This window comes from Hyperolius riggenbachi, chromosome 6 (assembly GCF_040937935.1).
Source record: "Hyperolius riggenbachi isolate aHypRig1 chromosome 6, aHypRig1.pri, whole genome shotgun sequence".
Lineage (NCBI taxonomy): Eukaryota > Metazoa > Chordata > Amphibia > Anura > Hyperoliidae > Hyperolius > Hyperolius riggenbachi.
The window spans coordinates 333,215,064-333,230,716 of record NC_090651.1 but is presented as its reverse complement, the minus strand read 5'-3'; the positions used below and the strand labels follow the sequence as shown (position 1 = coordinate 333,230,716).

Genomic DNA, 15,653 nt, shown 5'->3' with positions numbered 1-15,653 from the left:
CTTCTCTTTCCTCCCCGTTCTGATGGCTGCCGCCTCCCATTTACATTTATTTTTTCGGACTCTTTCATTGCTGGAGGCCCCCCCCCACAGCACTTTAATGGCATTGGTGTGGCGGCTGCAGCCAGTAGGCTTCGAGGTTACCACTGATGCGCCGCGCCTGCACTTCAGCCCTGGATACTGCCTGGCTTTTGTCACTAGTATTGTGGCAGGGCTCTTATTGTTTGTTTGTGGGCGGGACATTCTAGCTCTGTACCATTAACATTTTAACTTCTCAAGCTAGTTTTAAAGGAAAGCTGAACTTGAAAACTACATTGATACAACTTCTATCAGTGCTTTGCCACCCAATTCATAATATTAATTAAATATTAACTTTACATTTCAGGCTGCGGCACACGGCAAGCTGTGATTTTCCTGACATGGCAGACAATGCAGAACAGGCTTTTTTGCAATAATGACAGATTTTACATTTCGGAAACGACAAACCTAAAACTTCCTTTTGTGCTGGGTTTGCAGACGCACTCAGTTACCACCTTCTGTTCAGGTGCTCAGTCGCCTCGAGTTTATTCATGCGGCATTTGTCTGGCATTTCCGTCTCCACTGTCAGAATCCCGGTGCAAGCGAACAGGCGACGCTCTCCCAGCTGGTGCACTGCCACTTCCAGCATTATGTACATTTACAAATATGTCATTTATTATGGTTTTGGTTTCGGAAAAGATATGGACAGACCATGGAGGAGAAGCACTGACAAACACTACAAAAATGGTTGTGAATCCTATGCTATGCATGACAAAACAGGTTCTGGTGGGTGGAGTATGGAGGAGAATAAAGCGCTCCGTTATGGCTTTGAAGGATACCTGAATCCAAGCATTTGTATAGCGCTTTTCTCCTGTCTAACGGAAAGTGCTCAAGAGCTGCAGCCACTGGGACGCGCTCAAGAGGCCACTCTGCAGTGTTAGGGAGTCTTGCTTTGAACTCCCTACTTCGACTCAGACTCCAACTCCACAGCCCTGTCAGAAACTACTAACGCCAGAAGATCAACAGGGCTGCCAGGCAACTGGCATTGTTTACAAAGAAATAAATATGGCAGCCTCCATATCCGTCTCACCTCGGATAGTGTACTAGTGGCTGGCTAGTGTACGGGTTAAGGGCAATGCCTTTGACATGAGACCAGACAGGGTTTGAATCCTGGCTAGGGTCAGTACCTATACATTGCTGGGTACACACGTTGCGATTTCCCGCTCGATTTGCGGGATCGATGGGATCGCTTTGATTATTTCCAACATGTTCGATCGCGTTTCGATGGATACAGCCGTCGATTTTGCATACTTAATATGCAAAATCGACGGCTGTATCCATCGAAACACGATCGAACATGTTGGAAATAATCTAATCAATCCCGCAAATCGAGCGGGAAATCGCAACGTGTGTACCCAGCAATGTGTAGGTACTGACCCTAGCCAGGATTCAAACCCTGGTCTCTCATGTCTCGTTTGAGTCGGAGTCGAGAAGTCTAAGTCGGAGCACTTTTGGGTAGTCTGAGTCGGTGATTTAATAAACTGAGGAGTCAGCAATTTTGTACAAAATCCACAGCTCTGGTAAGTATTAGATTAAGGAGTCGGAGGCCGAGCCATTTTGGGTACCCCGAGTTGGAGTCTGAGTCGGTGGTTTCATAAACTGAGGAGTTGGAGTCGGAATATTTTTGTACCGACTCCACAGCCCTGGTTTCTGAGTCAAAAGCCTGGAACAAGCATATGGCTAATACAGTAAAGCCAGTGGAGTCAGAGTACCTGATCTGCTGCATGCTTGTTCAGGGTCTATGGCTGAAAGTATTAAAGGCAGAGGATCTGGAGGCAGGCAACTGGTATTGTTCAAAAAGAAAGAAATATGGCAGCCTCCATATCCCTCTCGCCTCGGGTTCCCTTTAAAGCTGCATACACACATCCAATTTTGAGTGGCTAATTCTACCACTTCCATGTGGTGTGAGTGGTTGCCTACATAAATTGGGAGAAATTGAGCTGATCTAAAACGTATTTGCCATAAACGCTCTGTTTTAAATATATTTTTAACAAATTTAGACAGAAAAGAAAAGCCTTATGAGCCACTGTGCCTGTATAATGAAGTTTGTGCTGATATTGCATTAAGCCTTCCATCGGTGTGTCCTGATTGTCTGGAGTAGCGTTTGGATCAGTCTATTCTGAGGTGTGACAGACATTGCTGCCTCCAGCCCCCCCCCCCCCCTCCTTGCCAATGGATGACCTCACCCTCCTAATGCCTTTCCCTACGTCCTTGGCTGCTCTTCTGTCTTGCTCCCTGGCGTCCATTACAAGGACGTTAAATTATTGATGTCTTCTGATTTGTTTGGGGTTTGGGGAAATGGCAGAACCACAGAAATGCTCCTCCCTCTCCTTCTATAGTATTTACAGATGGGAAGCGTCACTGGAAGCCACGGGAGATGCTGGAAGTTATAGATTAAAGGTGGGAGGGAGGACTGTACGGTATCCTGTGGAAAAATTATTGTTAATAGTGATCACACAGTGATATGCAGGACTTATTAGAGGTCAAGAGACAATGCGAGCGGATTCTCGCCTCCTGTGAAAGTCATTCTCGGAGCTTGTGTGTTTTCTCCTCCCAGGCACGCCGCCTTATTTTCAGACATCACCTACTCACGATAACAATAGCATGTCCTGTCCAGGCATGTTGTGAGCATATTCGGTGTCAGAGCTTGTAACACATGTAAACTGAAATGGAGGCACTTGGGTCAGCACAGTTTCGTACATTTTCTTCCTTCCTTTGTATTCACCAAGCAGGGCCAATAGTGCAAAGCCTGCGGCAGTTTTGTAACGACTGGTGACATCGTGAGTGTGGACTGCTGGAGAACTAAAGTAATCGCATGATAGAGGAGGGTTTTCTCCCTTGGAAGAGTTGTGTTTTTGTGTACTTTTGCACACAAAAACAAAGAAAACCCTGAGAATCCCCCATGAGAAGATGGACTAGTCCAAAACCTGTTGGTTCTGTCAGATTTTAACTGCTTACTTGTTTGCTGAAGTGGTCTTTAAGGTTCAAGGTTTCTCTTATAGCAGTTATTTTAGACTGGATTCACAGTAGTCACTTGCATAAGGCATGCGTTAGGAGCATGAACTGCAATAGAGACTGGACATAGACATTAATTCAGAGCCTGCATGCAGAGAGTAAGAATAACGCGATCAGTTACAATAAACAAATTAAATTGTAATCTCTAACCTCAACAATCACAGGGGCCTGATCTGGGGGAGTGGGTGTCACCTGACCTCACCATCTGTACAGACAGCTCAGGTACTCCAGGCCATTGGAGGCGCATGCTCCCTACACCTCCCACAACCCACAGTGCTGCGTCCCAGGAACCCCCATTAGCTAGTTGTAGTGAAAAGATTACTGGAAGATTGAATGTTTAAGCGATTGAATTAGCTGAAAATTTTGTATTTGTGCATGGCTACCTAACAAGAGCGCACGGCCAAACTGTTGACCTGACCCACCGCCTGACCAAGCAATTGCACGACTTGTATATTAAGCGCACCAACTAACTGAACGACCAACTAATTTGCATACTGCGCGCGCAAGCGGAACGACAGACGGCACGATACGACCGCATTCAAAACTGGTACAATTTGTTCAGACGACTTGTACACATGTGGGCAACTGCACGATATCAGCCCAACAGTCATGTGAGTTGAACCGCTGGATGGATTGGGCAAACTGCCTGTTATCAGTCGCTCTTCTAGTCTTTTTCACGTGTACACATGCCCAACTATTGTCCAACAGACCACATTGCACATGTGTACGAGCCTTAAAGGACACCCGAAGTATAAAATGAACAATTGTATCTATCTTCCTTCTCCTAAAAAATGACTTTTTAAGATATTCCAGTTTTATTTTAGGTTTAATTCTACTTTTTAAGGTTTTTTGTTTGTTTGTTTTTTTAACTGTTTTTGCTTAGTGACTCATTCATTCATTAATTCATTCATTGAAGTATACCAGAGCTAAAATCTATGAACTATTGACCCTTTTTATCTCTTTCCTGCTCTCAGAAGCCATTTTCTGCTAGGAAAGTGTTTTGTAGTTGGAATTTCTTATCCGTGATGGTCGCACTGTAGTCACTTTATGTCTGAGTCAGGGCTGAATCAGTCATTTACATACCTGATGTTTAACTCTTTCTGGCAGAGAAAGAAAAAAAGGAACACAGCATAGTTATTTGTGTATATCCACAAGAGGTAAGCGCTCACAGCTAATTTTAGGCAAATAAACATATAACTTATAGATTTTGTCAAGGCTTTAGCATCTATCCCGTTCGCCTCCTCTTAAGCAATATAATGTTATAAAAAGAGGTTGGCGCTCAGGATACTCATACCCTCTCAGAGGTTAAAATACTCAGTACATATTGAAAACAACAATTGGGATAAAACATTCCTCTGTAGTCCATATATCAATGTAAAAGTTAAATGTCCAAGTGCTATGGCCCTAAATTTTCAACACGTTGCTGCTGGAGTTTTCCCTCTTCCAGATGTCACAAATACTGTACTCCTGGCTGATATTACAATAGCAGACCTCCACCAACACCCTTTGTGGTCCACTCACCGCTATCCTAGACCAACCACGAAGTGACGAAATCGATAGGGCGGAGTCTGATGTGAAGGCGGAAGTGCAAGCGTGTGGGTGAGCGGCGCCGAGGAGGACACGTGTGGCGTTCCTGATCTCCGTACGCGCGGCGTAAGACGGGGGAATACGTTCAGACGAGCCTGCCAGCCTGGCCACCTATGCGGGGGAGAGCCCGCTTGAACAACACTCTATGCGCTGTTTTAAGAGGATACATGTGAGTGCAATTGCTTGTTTTAAATAAATTAATTTTAGCAGTATTACACTATATGGAGTTTTTTTCATGAGGATGAATATGAAGGCTGGTTCCTTTGAAGAAGTGGTCTGGTGCTAACAGTGGAACTTTCTTGCTGGAGAGGTGGGGGACGACCCGGCAACGGTCCCAAGGCGCATATAGACCATTTGTTGGTCTAGGATAGCGGTGAGTGGACCACAAAGGGTGTTGGTGGAGGTCTGCTATTGTAATATCAGCCAGGAGTACAGTATTTGTGACATCTGGAAGAGGGAAAACTCCAGCAGCAACGTGTTGAAAATTTAGGGCCATAGCACTTGGACATTTAACTTTTACATTGATATATGGACTACAGAGGAATGTTTTATCCCAATTGTTGTTTTCAATATGTACTGAGTATTTTAACCTCTGAGAGGGTATGAGTATCCTGAGCGCCAACCTCTTTTTATAACAGTTATTTGTGTGCTAGGCACTGTGCATACCCTTGTCTATCTCATCATGTCACATCGGGTATCCTTTAAGAAGTTTTTTCTCTCTGCTAGTCAGATTTAATCTGTGCCTGTTTGCAGTCTGTTGATTACGTACTAAAGCTCAATGTAGTATTCTTGATACTTTGGTGTTGGTTGATGATGTAGTTGGGGCAGCGGTTGGCTCAGTAGATTTGGGCTAGTAGCTGCTCTGACACCAGCTGCATCTCCCTAGATTATCCCACCCTAATAAACATGCATGTGGTCGTAGCTTTTTTTTTTTCTTTGTGGATTAGTCACTTCCCCACTCCTCCGTGTGAAATGATTGACTCATGTGCATTAGGACTCTATTTCTAGATGCATGAGTAAAGCTTAGAACACAAGAGATCCACTTCATTTAAAGGGTCAGAACAGTTAATTCTGGTACCTGCAGCGTTGGCTTCCTTTTATGTAACTATGAATGAGTTTACCATGGTCGTTTCATGCTGTGCTCCTCCAGCAGTCTCACCCATATTGCTGCATTCAGGAGAATGATTCGCCTTCTGTGAGTCTAGAAAATTTGCAGCAAAATGTATTTAGTTAGTACCCATGACATGTACCTCCATCCAGTGCTAAACCCCCCCTACAGGTGGGTGCAGGAGCAGCAGTTCTGCACATGTAAGAAAATCCGATCAGCAACGCACGTGGGTAAGAGACCTTAGTCTGCACATGTGTATACATCGCAACTGTGAGGGTTTTTTTTTTTTTGCCTCAGCTGGTAGGTGGAGCTTGCAACTTGCTGGTGGTTGTAGAGGCCTGTATTAAGTCACATGACTATAGAATACTAAGCGTGCTGATTTGTGCTCGTCTTTGTGCATGCTGGTTCTGGTTAGGTTGCACTTTATGCCCACTTTGAAGCCTTGACGGTCAGTCCCAGACAGGTTCTATATTAAAAAATGTAGAACTCCAATTCATGTCAAACCCTGGTTGGGGGACACTGGGTGGCGTGACTCCTTTTAAAGTAAGTCTTTTTAGGGTGTCAGTTTTTGCAATTAAACTACCATTCTTACCTTATTCATTTTGGATTGCTGAAAAAAACGACTGTAGTGCTAACAATGAGGTAACTTTCTCTGAGGCCAAGTACTGTTTTGTCTTTCAGAATTCTATTGTTTTGAACCTTTTTAAGAATATTTCTCCAGCTAATTTTAAATAGTTGATTTGGCTAGCTGGTGCCCACAGTGGTGCTTTTAGCCACTCTTTTGGACTTGCCAACTATTTCAACAGCACTAGGATAATAAACAGCAAATCGTGATTGCAATAACCCCCAAATCGCAATTTCAGGTCTTGCTGCAATTTTAAGTGGGTTTTTTTCCCCTTTTTTCCTTCTTTCCTCATGGCAATTATGGGCAAATTATGCTGCTCCTTGTTTTTTCTGGGCTTTAGTCAGTGTTGAAAACTGCAGATGAAAGACCTATGATAGGATGTAAATGATACATTTTGCTCTTATGGAATGCCCGATTAAATGAAACCTTGCGGAGTTTCCCTTAAAACTCATGGTCTGGATCGCTGTTCAGCTGAATCATGAAACTTGGTTGATGATTCTCGCACCCGTGTAAATTATCTAGATAATTCCGTCCCATCGCCCCCGTTTTATGGCCAGATGAAGACGTTTTGAGCTGATTCTGCAGATGTTTACTTCCTGTTTTCATTGGCAGAGAGAGGGCATCGAAGGGTCCAGTTGATGTTTAACCGAAGCGATTCTAAACCCGCGGTTCCTCTTGTTTGGGCTCGGCCAAATGGACTTTCGAATTTCCGGCCACAGATGTAATTTTCCAGTTCACCTCCTCCAGCCGTTGCCAGATATTAAACTCTCCCCCCCCCCCCCCCCCAAATCTGTAAAAGTTTTATCACACGTGGTAAAGCCCCGAAGAGCGAAGGAAAAAAGTGCTAATATGCTAAGTGCTGCCTTTTGTGCAGCATCAGCTGAACTTGGAGCAGACGTCGTCCACAGGAATTATTAGCAAGAAGAAAAGGCCTCTTTGTGCATTGAGTGTGGATGCACACCTCGTGCCATGTTGTGTGACTGTGCGCACGTGATTTGTGCACAGAATGCCCTGCTGTGTGATCAGGAGGAATCTGCCTCTGACACTTCTCTCCCCTCTCAGATGAAGATGTGCAAATAAAGTTGATTGTCTGGGAAGAATTACGTATGCCTGTGTCTTCTGTTTATTTTGTTACAGGTCAATGTTAGAATTAGCGTAGATTTCCATTTAGAGAAGGACTGTATGGTTATACATGTGACCAGACTAAAATCTGACCGCCAGTTACTACTGGTAAGGTAGCCATACATACATCTGGGCAGATTCGACCAATAGACAAATCTCTCTAATAGAATCTGATTAGAGAGAGATCTGTCGGCTGCCTATACACAGCAGGCCGATTCCCGATCAATTTCATGCTGAAATGGATCCGGAATTGGGCTTGTGACACTGCATTTGCCTCCTCGCCAGCCTGGCGCTGCCCCTCCAATGTGTGCCAGCCCCTGCGCTAACATAAATATAAACCTAGTGCCAACATATTCCATGCCACTGTACAGAGTAAGGAATTGGGGTATATAGTACTATATGTATATGCAAAATACCAACACTGGTACAAAATACGGATTCAGTAGACAGTACTTAGTGACAAATGTAGCGTGATGCATCATTCCAAGGCCCAAAAGGGAGCTTACAACCTAAAGGTGGCTGTACAACAGGCCCCGGTGCAGTATGCTTTACCTGTTCATGTCCACTGCTGGCTCTGGGCGCCATCCACATACACATGCCACATGTGGTTGGTGTAAACGTGGGCACGTGAGGTGTCACGCGCCCACGTATATGCGTAACCACATGGGGTGCATGTATGCGGATTGTGGCCAGAGCCTGGCGCCTGCGACAGAAGCGTAAAGGGGGGGGGGGGGTGGAGATTGCTGCAGCGAATGCGTTGTCGCAGATTCCCAAGAGACTTCATGCTGAAATCAATAGGTAATCTGCCTGTGGTGTATGGGTAGGCAACAGACCAGACTAGTAACCAGAGAGGGGTCTCTTGGTCAATCTGCCCATACATCATTTGATAGGAATAGGGAGTAAACAAGAGGTGGGGTGATGTGCAATATGCATAACTAAAGGCAGTGTGTGTTTTAATTCTTGGCTAAGACTGTCCTCTAGTAAATCTACATTTCCAACTGAGGCAATCGCAATCCATTGTTATGGGTGATAGAAATGTGTGTACTGTACATAGCAGAAGTGTGGGGTATGCTGGTATACAGTTATCTAATCTTAACCTTTTATTCTTGTATTTTTGTTTGGTTCAGAAGGTGGCTGGTTCCATTCTGTCATCTTATTTTCTTGTGCCTGCTTGAACGGCTATTGATCTGCCTGACGGAATGGTGAGGGCACGGCCATTTACTGGAGTCAGGAAGGATTTTGTTTATTTTCCTCTGAGAAACGGATTTAAGCAGTGGATGATGTGGCTTTTTTTTTCTTTTTTTAATTCTGTACGATCTTCCTGTGGGTCAATAGATCCATCTCGCCCAGTAAAACCAGAGAACAGGAAGGATGAGGAGCCGGCTGCTGCTCTGAGGGAACTTCATTATCCTTCAGAAGACTTGTACAAACTTGTGTGAGAGACTCCTGCTCCGTGTCCTTTTAATCAGTGTCTCTGCCAGACGTGGGGTCGGCTAGTCAGTCTTAAATCACCTCCTTGCTACTGCTAATAATCTACTACTCTCTCCCTTGCCTAATGCGCAGCTCCAGTCAGGAGAACAAAAACCTTGGTAACAGGCATACTGTGCGAATTTTTGTAGCTGCTGATTTTTAGAGACCTCCATTTGCCAGTCAGTAAATCGCAATCTCTCATTCACTACTTCGGTACCAGCGGTCTCTGGCTCATTGGGCACCAGTGACCGCTAGTACTCAATACGAGGGATTGCAGGCGCAGCACAGAATAGAAGCCATTGCCAAGCACGCCACACACCTCTCGCTCTGCCTTCTCTATGTGGCAGAGCTCTGTGAGCCAGTTAGGAGCAGTTTTCATTGGCACCTGGTCCTGTGACCAATGTTTATCCAATGAAATCTGTTCCTGACCGATTCACAGAGATCCTACGTCAGAGACATCAGAGCGAGTGACTTGCAGCGGGGACAGAGCAATGCGATCGGCAGGAGCGCGCGGCAGGGAAGTTAAAATCTAATGTCCTGTTAGTCGCACAGCCACCTGCAGGATGTAGATTTCAACCAATGCGGTCTGGAAGCAGTTAATCTTACTGAATGTGGCTGGATAGTGGGCTGGTTAAAGCGTACCTGAACTAAGAATTTCCTCTCTGCTCTAAAAGATAAGCGACATCATAATAACATTTAAAGAAAAACATTTCTTTGTTACAGCTGATGCCAATCCTGCAATAAATTTGCAGTGTCTACTTCCTACATAGGGTTAACATCCTGTGCTAACAAATTAGCTGCTCTGCCAAGGCAGTCAGCTGACAGCTTAGAGATCAAATTGCAGTTGTGATTAGTCACAGATGAGGGGGGATTCGACAGGCTAAACTCTAAATACATACAGGGTGCATTTCTGTTCTCCTTCTGTCCTGTGCAAGAGTTTAGGTCCACTTTAAGGGCACCTCCTCTAAAATATTCAGTTATTAAGCCAGTACCTATTCAGTAAGGAGTACTTGGGTAAGACTCCTTAGCATTGTAGAGTGGCCTAATGAGCACGTACTGAGTGGCTGCATCTCCAGCACTTTAAGTCGCCAGGAGAAATTGCTATACAATTGTTATTGGATTATTATTATTCCTGAGGCAAGGGTAGACCTGCTGGACTGTTATAGCTGTTTAAGGGAGAAGGAGGGGAGCTGCTTGTTTCTTGGGTTGAGGGTGATGAGAAGAGGCTGAATGCATATTTGTCCTATATACATGCTTCACGAATGTGACCACGCAATGTACGTTTTGCTTAAGGCCCGGTTCCCACTGCCGGCTGACACCACCTAGTTTTGCTGATGCTGAACTCTTTTCTACTACCAAGTAGAAAAGCTTTTGGCATCTGTTCCTGTTCCATTGTTGCATTGCGTTTTGAGTGCCTAAAGTGATACGGAACTGTGAACTAAACCGACGCTAGAAGTAGCTTTAACGCTTTAGGCACTCAAAACGCAATGTAGCACACAGAAATTTGACCACACGCTTTCCACAATCAACTGTACGTGGCGGATCCTGACACTAAACGTGGTGGATGGACACTGGACGCCGTCCTTCTGAACCGGCCCTTACAGATGGGTTTTCCTGAGTACCTTCTCACCATTTCTTTTTCCATAACCTGATGGTGGTTACATGGGTACTGACGTTTTGTTTGTGATGTCAGCATTATACACATCAGTGTGGCTATATTCAAGCCTTGTACAAACGCTAGATGGTGGGCAGAGAACGTAGCATCGATATGGTGCCCCAGTGTTTGCCTTGGCTGAGCCCATTGTTCTGTTACTTCCCTGCCTGCCCTGTCCTCTCTCCTCCCCGCTCTATAATCTCTCACAAGAGAGATTGAGACGTTATATTTGCATGCAACATTGTGTGTATGCGCCTTCAATCTTCAATCTGTGACTTCAAATTAAACTTCCGATTAAAGCTTTACCTCTATACACTTTTTTTGTATGGGGCGTATCTCCCCTAAACACCCTAATTATGCAGGTTTAAAATGGACCAATCAAAATAAGGCTCTGTTCCCACTAGGGTAGAGAACAGATTTTTTTTTTTTTTGTCCATTCTCTGCTCATTGCTAAACGAACAGTGAACGGCCCCTATATTATAAATGGGAGCCGTTCACACTTGTTCTTCTGCAACGGATCTGTTGCAGTAAGCGCACCGCACTTTTGTGGAGGTGGAGCTCATTAGTCACAGGAAGTAGGTGCTGAGCTCAGTCAGGGAACAGGAAGCTAGAGGTGTGGCTGGTATATTACTCCTGTAGGGATAGGTGCATAGTAGCAGGCAAGCAGAGCTCCATGGTGATTTTTTTTATTTTTCTAAGAGTTGCATTCCACAGGTAAAATGTCAAATTTACTCAACATGCCTGTTTTGAAAACTTGCATTGTTCAGTTCTTTGACTGTTTGGGATTTCAATTTATGGTATTCGGTTAATGCAGTGAGGTAGGAAAGCAGAGATGAGAAAGATCACATCCCGACTGTTCATGTACTTTCAAGACTTGCCAGTTCTTTCTTGTCTGGGAAACCAGATACAAGCCGGAGTTCCCCCTTAAACTTGCCCCTTCTTTGGCTCAGCGCTAGTCTGGGGCCGCCTGTGTGTTGTGGTTGGTACCAGCAGCTGAGAGGGACGTGCCTGGAAGGATGCTGTCTATCTCCGGGGGAGGAGGGGACGGGACAGGCTGCCCCTCACCCCCTCCTCTTAATTCTGTACTCCTGGAAGGAATGCAGTGCTCTCCCTGCCCTTATAAGAAAAGGGCCTTTGTGTGGGATGATGTGACCTCAGTTGGGAGCTATTTAGTGTGTGTTTAGGATGGAGCGGGAGCTGTAGGCTGGCAGTCTGCTCCATACCGCACAGTCTTGCATGTTTCGAGTAACTGCACATGGCAACAAGACAGGCTGAGACCCGTCCTGTACGGGAAATCCATCCTTTCTTCTCCGCCACCCAGTCAGCCGCTCGCCACGTAACTCACAAGATGTGTTTTTAAAGAGGCATTCTTGAGTGATGTTTGTAGTTGAGCTGCCCACATAACAAATCCGATGAGTATTAAAGGAGGCTTCTTCTGAGACCGGATCAGAGCTGACCCCCAGATAAGTTGCTTCAGTCTCTATAGACTTACTATGGTGTCTGCAAAATATCTCAACTTCAAAGAGATGTCGTTTTGTACATCCAGTTCAGCGAAGCGAGTTAGCCAAATGCCACAGCTTAAACCTCATCATCTGACCTTCTGCTCCAGTATAATGCACATAGGTTAGGATAGCATTCTATGATTGGAGGCACTCTGACCAGCTGGCCATCCAATCGACCATCAGATGGATCAGAGCGGAATCTGTTGGCCTTGTGTATAGTGGTAAGAGCTCACCTGGCTGTTGGTGCAACTCCTGGCCTCCTCCGATGTTCTGTGAACGTCTGTACCACACGACTTGGTGCATGTAGTGATGGCACAATATGCGCAAATATCACCTGGTATGGGTGTGCTCTGTGATGCCCGACACAAGAGGAGGTCTGGCGTCCCACCGGTAGATAGGCCTTTAACGCTGGGGGGAGGGGGTAATTTATACACTTGGAGGGGACACCAGCTGGAGGTCCGTCGTCGCAGTATCTAACGCTGGTCCCGCTGCACACCCAGTAGAGCCCTTGCGACTGAGGTTTTGCCAGCATTCCTGATTATAGCCAACAGATTTTGGCCCAGAATTGATTGAAAGCTTGCTCGGGCGGCCATGTTGTGGCACCAGTTTTCCTCTTGATAAAATTATCTGAAGGTCTGTCGCTCTCTGCTTTCTGGGAGATTGTGGATGCCCTGATGCCACCTGTGCGATACACGCTGGCACACTGATCTAATGCAGACATTACATGCCTTCCCCACACTCGCGTTGTATGCTGACTGCATTTGTTGCTTACTGTGGAATAGGGAAGTGAGGGTCTCCATTTGGTGTTTTGTATGTAGTGCAAAGAGGACCAGTACTGTATTAGGTGAAATTATAAATCACGTTGGAAAAATGACCAAGCAAAAAGGTAACCTAATGGTCCATAAAGTTACCCCCGATGAAGGTCGTAATTACACTGTACACAGCTCACTCTTCGTATCGGATTGTGATAGGGGCAGTCATATTGGGACTTCTATTGGGGTTTGGACTGATTATGTACCATGCTTTTATGTGCCTCCCTGCTCCAGCTGAATAGGACACATGACCTCTCTTACTAGACCTCCCACTCATCACAGGACTGAATCTGGTAATAAGTTTGTTTACATGAGAATACAAGCTTTCTATCCTTCGCTTTATGCAACCCTCATTAAGGCAGTAATGGAATTCAGTCAACATGACTCTTATGTTTTTGTTCGAGTAGATAAAGACTAAAATACACTCTTTGGCAGTTTTTAGCAGAAATCGACTGACGTTACTGATCAGACAGCAGTTTTCTACCCAGGGTCTTTCAGCCGGGTGCTCCACCTGCTAGTTTTGATGAGCACCCGGCAGTCATTGGCTCACCTCTACCTGTGCTATAAGCAGAGTTACGCACAGAAGCACCGGCTCTGCAATCTCTCATATTGCCCCACCTGGCTACTTTTTCATGCCAAGACTGTTCTTTGCTGGACAATTGGGGGTGGGATGCTGAGTGGGGGATGACATGTTTATTTCCTTTTAGATAATGCACATTGCCTGGCTATCCTGCTGCTCCTCTGACTGTTACTTTAAGCCATAGACCCTGAACAAGCATACAGATCAGAAGTTTATCACAAATCTGACAAGACGAGCTGCACGGTTGTTTCAGGTGTTTGATTTAGACCCCACGGACCAGAAAGATCAGCAAGGCTGCCAGGCAACTGGTATTGTTTAAAAGGAAATAAATATGGCAGCTTCCATAGGAGACCTATGATGTGAGGCACAGCTCTCCCTCCTTTTTAAGAGTTTTTGTTTAACCACTTCCAGACCTGTGGTCAGCAAGAGATTCTGGACAATTCACATATGAGTGCTTAATCAATTTATCAGGTGATCATATGTTACATTACTTGATCCGGCCGGCGCGAGTCTGGTCTCCGCTGTCTCTTCTCCGCTCAGGGCTTCAGCTTCACTTTACATCCTGTTGGGGGAAGTTTAAACAGTAGAGGGCACTTTTTAAACTTCCCCCGACAGGAAGTAAGTGATGCCAGCCGGAGTCTAGCTCGGAGAAGGGACAGCGGGGAAACTTGCCGGCGGAACAGGTAATGTATTGCCGCTAGCGGCGGGCATCGGACATTCGAACGCTGCAATCGACGCACTCCTGACCCGCCGGCGATCGAGCGAAGTCTTCCGCGCAGACACGTCGACAGGAATGATCGATTTCGGACGGAAATCGATCGGTCAGCGTTTGCCCAACGATTTCACAGCAGATTTGATCACCGTGATCGAATCTACTGTATATCGGCGGGAAATTGTGTAAGTGTATGGGCTCCTTTACTTTTGCTCCCTGTAGAAGTTGATTTTGACCATCCAATCAGAAAGTTACAAATTGTACAACTAGTAAATTGGTCATGTGCTGCACCTTGTTTTTCACTACAGGAGTCTAGGAGACTTTATTTACAGTTGTTTGTAGAGCATATGCTGTACAGAGTGGATCAATGAATGCTGCAGTGTGTGCCGAGATTTATAAATGTTTAGAACCGCTTTTTATCTCAATTCCTCTATTCTCTCTCTCTCTCTTCTCTCTCTCTCTCTCCAGGGTTTGCCTTTCCTGACTGGGCCTATAAGCCGGAGTCCAGCCCGGGCTCCAGACAGATCCAGCTCTGGCACTTCATCCTGGAGCTTCTGAGAAAGGAGGAGTACCACGATGTCATCGCCTGGCAGGGGGACTACGGCGAGTTTGTCATTAAGGACCCCGACGAGGTGGCTCGGTTATGGGGAGTGCGGAAGTGCAAGCCCCAGATGAACTACGACAAGCTGAGCCGGGCACTCAGGTGAGGCTTGGTAGAAATGCTGAAGGGAGCATCCAAGTATTTATCAGTTACTGCAAGTTTTCTTTCTTTTTTTTTATGATCTGTTTTAAAAGCATCTCCTGTGTGTAATGATTTTAATTTCAAGTGTAACTCCGAATCAAGAGAAACACAAAAAAAGCTTCATAGCCCTTGGAGTTTAGATACCTTGAAGGTAACATGAAACAAGGGCTATGGAGGCTGCCATATTTCATTTTAAACCATGCTAGTTGCATGGCATCCTGCTGTTCTCGAAGTGTGGTAGTGTCTAAATCACACACCTGAAACAAGCATGCAGCTAATCTTGTCAGGTTTTTGTCAGAAACATCTGATCTTCTGCATGCTTGTTCAGGGTCTATGGCTGAAAGTATTAGAGGCAGAGGATTATCAGGATAGCTAGGCAGCTGGTATTGTTTAAAAGGAAATAAATATGTCAGCCTCCGTATCCCTCTCAGTTCAGGTTCCCTGTAAAGCCTTGCTTCTTATAGTCCTGTGACTACCTGAAATTCACATTGTACATGATGGTCACATGATCTATGCCTGCATTTCATCAGCTTCAGCGTTTCATCTGTGGGTGGGCAGAAGTCCTTTATGACATCCTATGCTTGCTTCTTGCAGTGCTGTAGATCGGTTTAGTGTGTGGCAGGGTATGCCCCCAAAGCCTGGTACACAC

General features: G+C 45.4%; 1 protein-coding gene across 2 annotated transcripts in view; it reads left to right on the top strand.

Moving 5' to 3' along the window:
- ERF (ETS2 repressor factor) overlaps nucleotides 1–15,653 on the top strand; it is a 179,499-nt gene that overhangs the window by 151,853 nt on the left and 11,993 nt on the right. For both annotated transcript variants that reach the window (XM_068241494.1, XM_068241496.1), the window contains one exon: nucleotides 14,731–14,965. In XM_068241494.1, coding sequence (XP_068097595.1) covers nucleotides 14,731–14,965 — 235 coding nt within the window. The remainder of the gene's footprint in view (nucleotides 1–14,730; nucleotides 14,966–15,653) is intronic.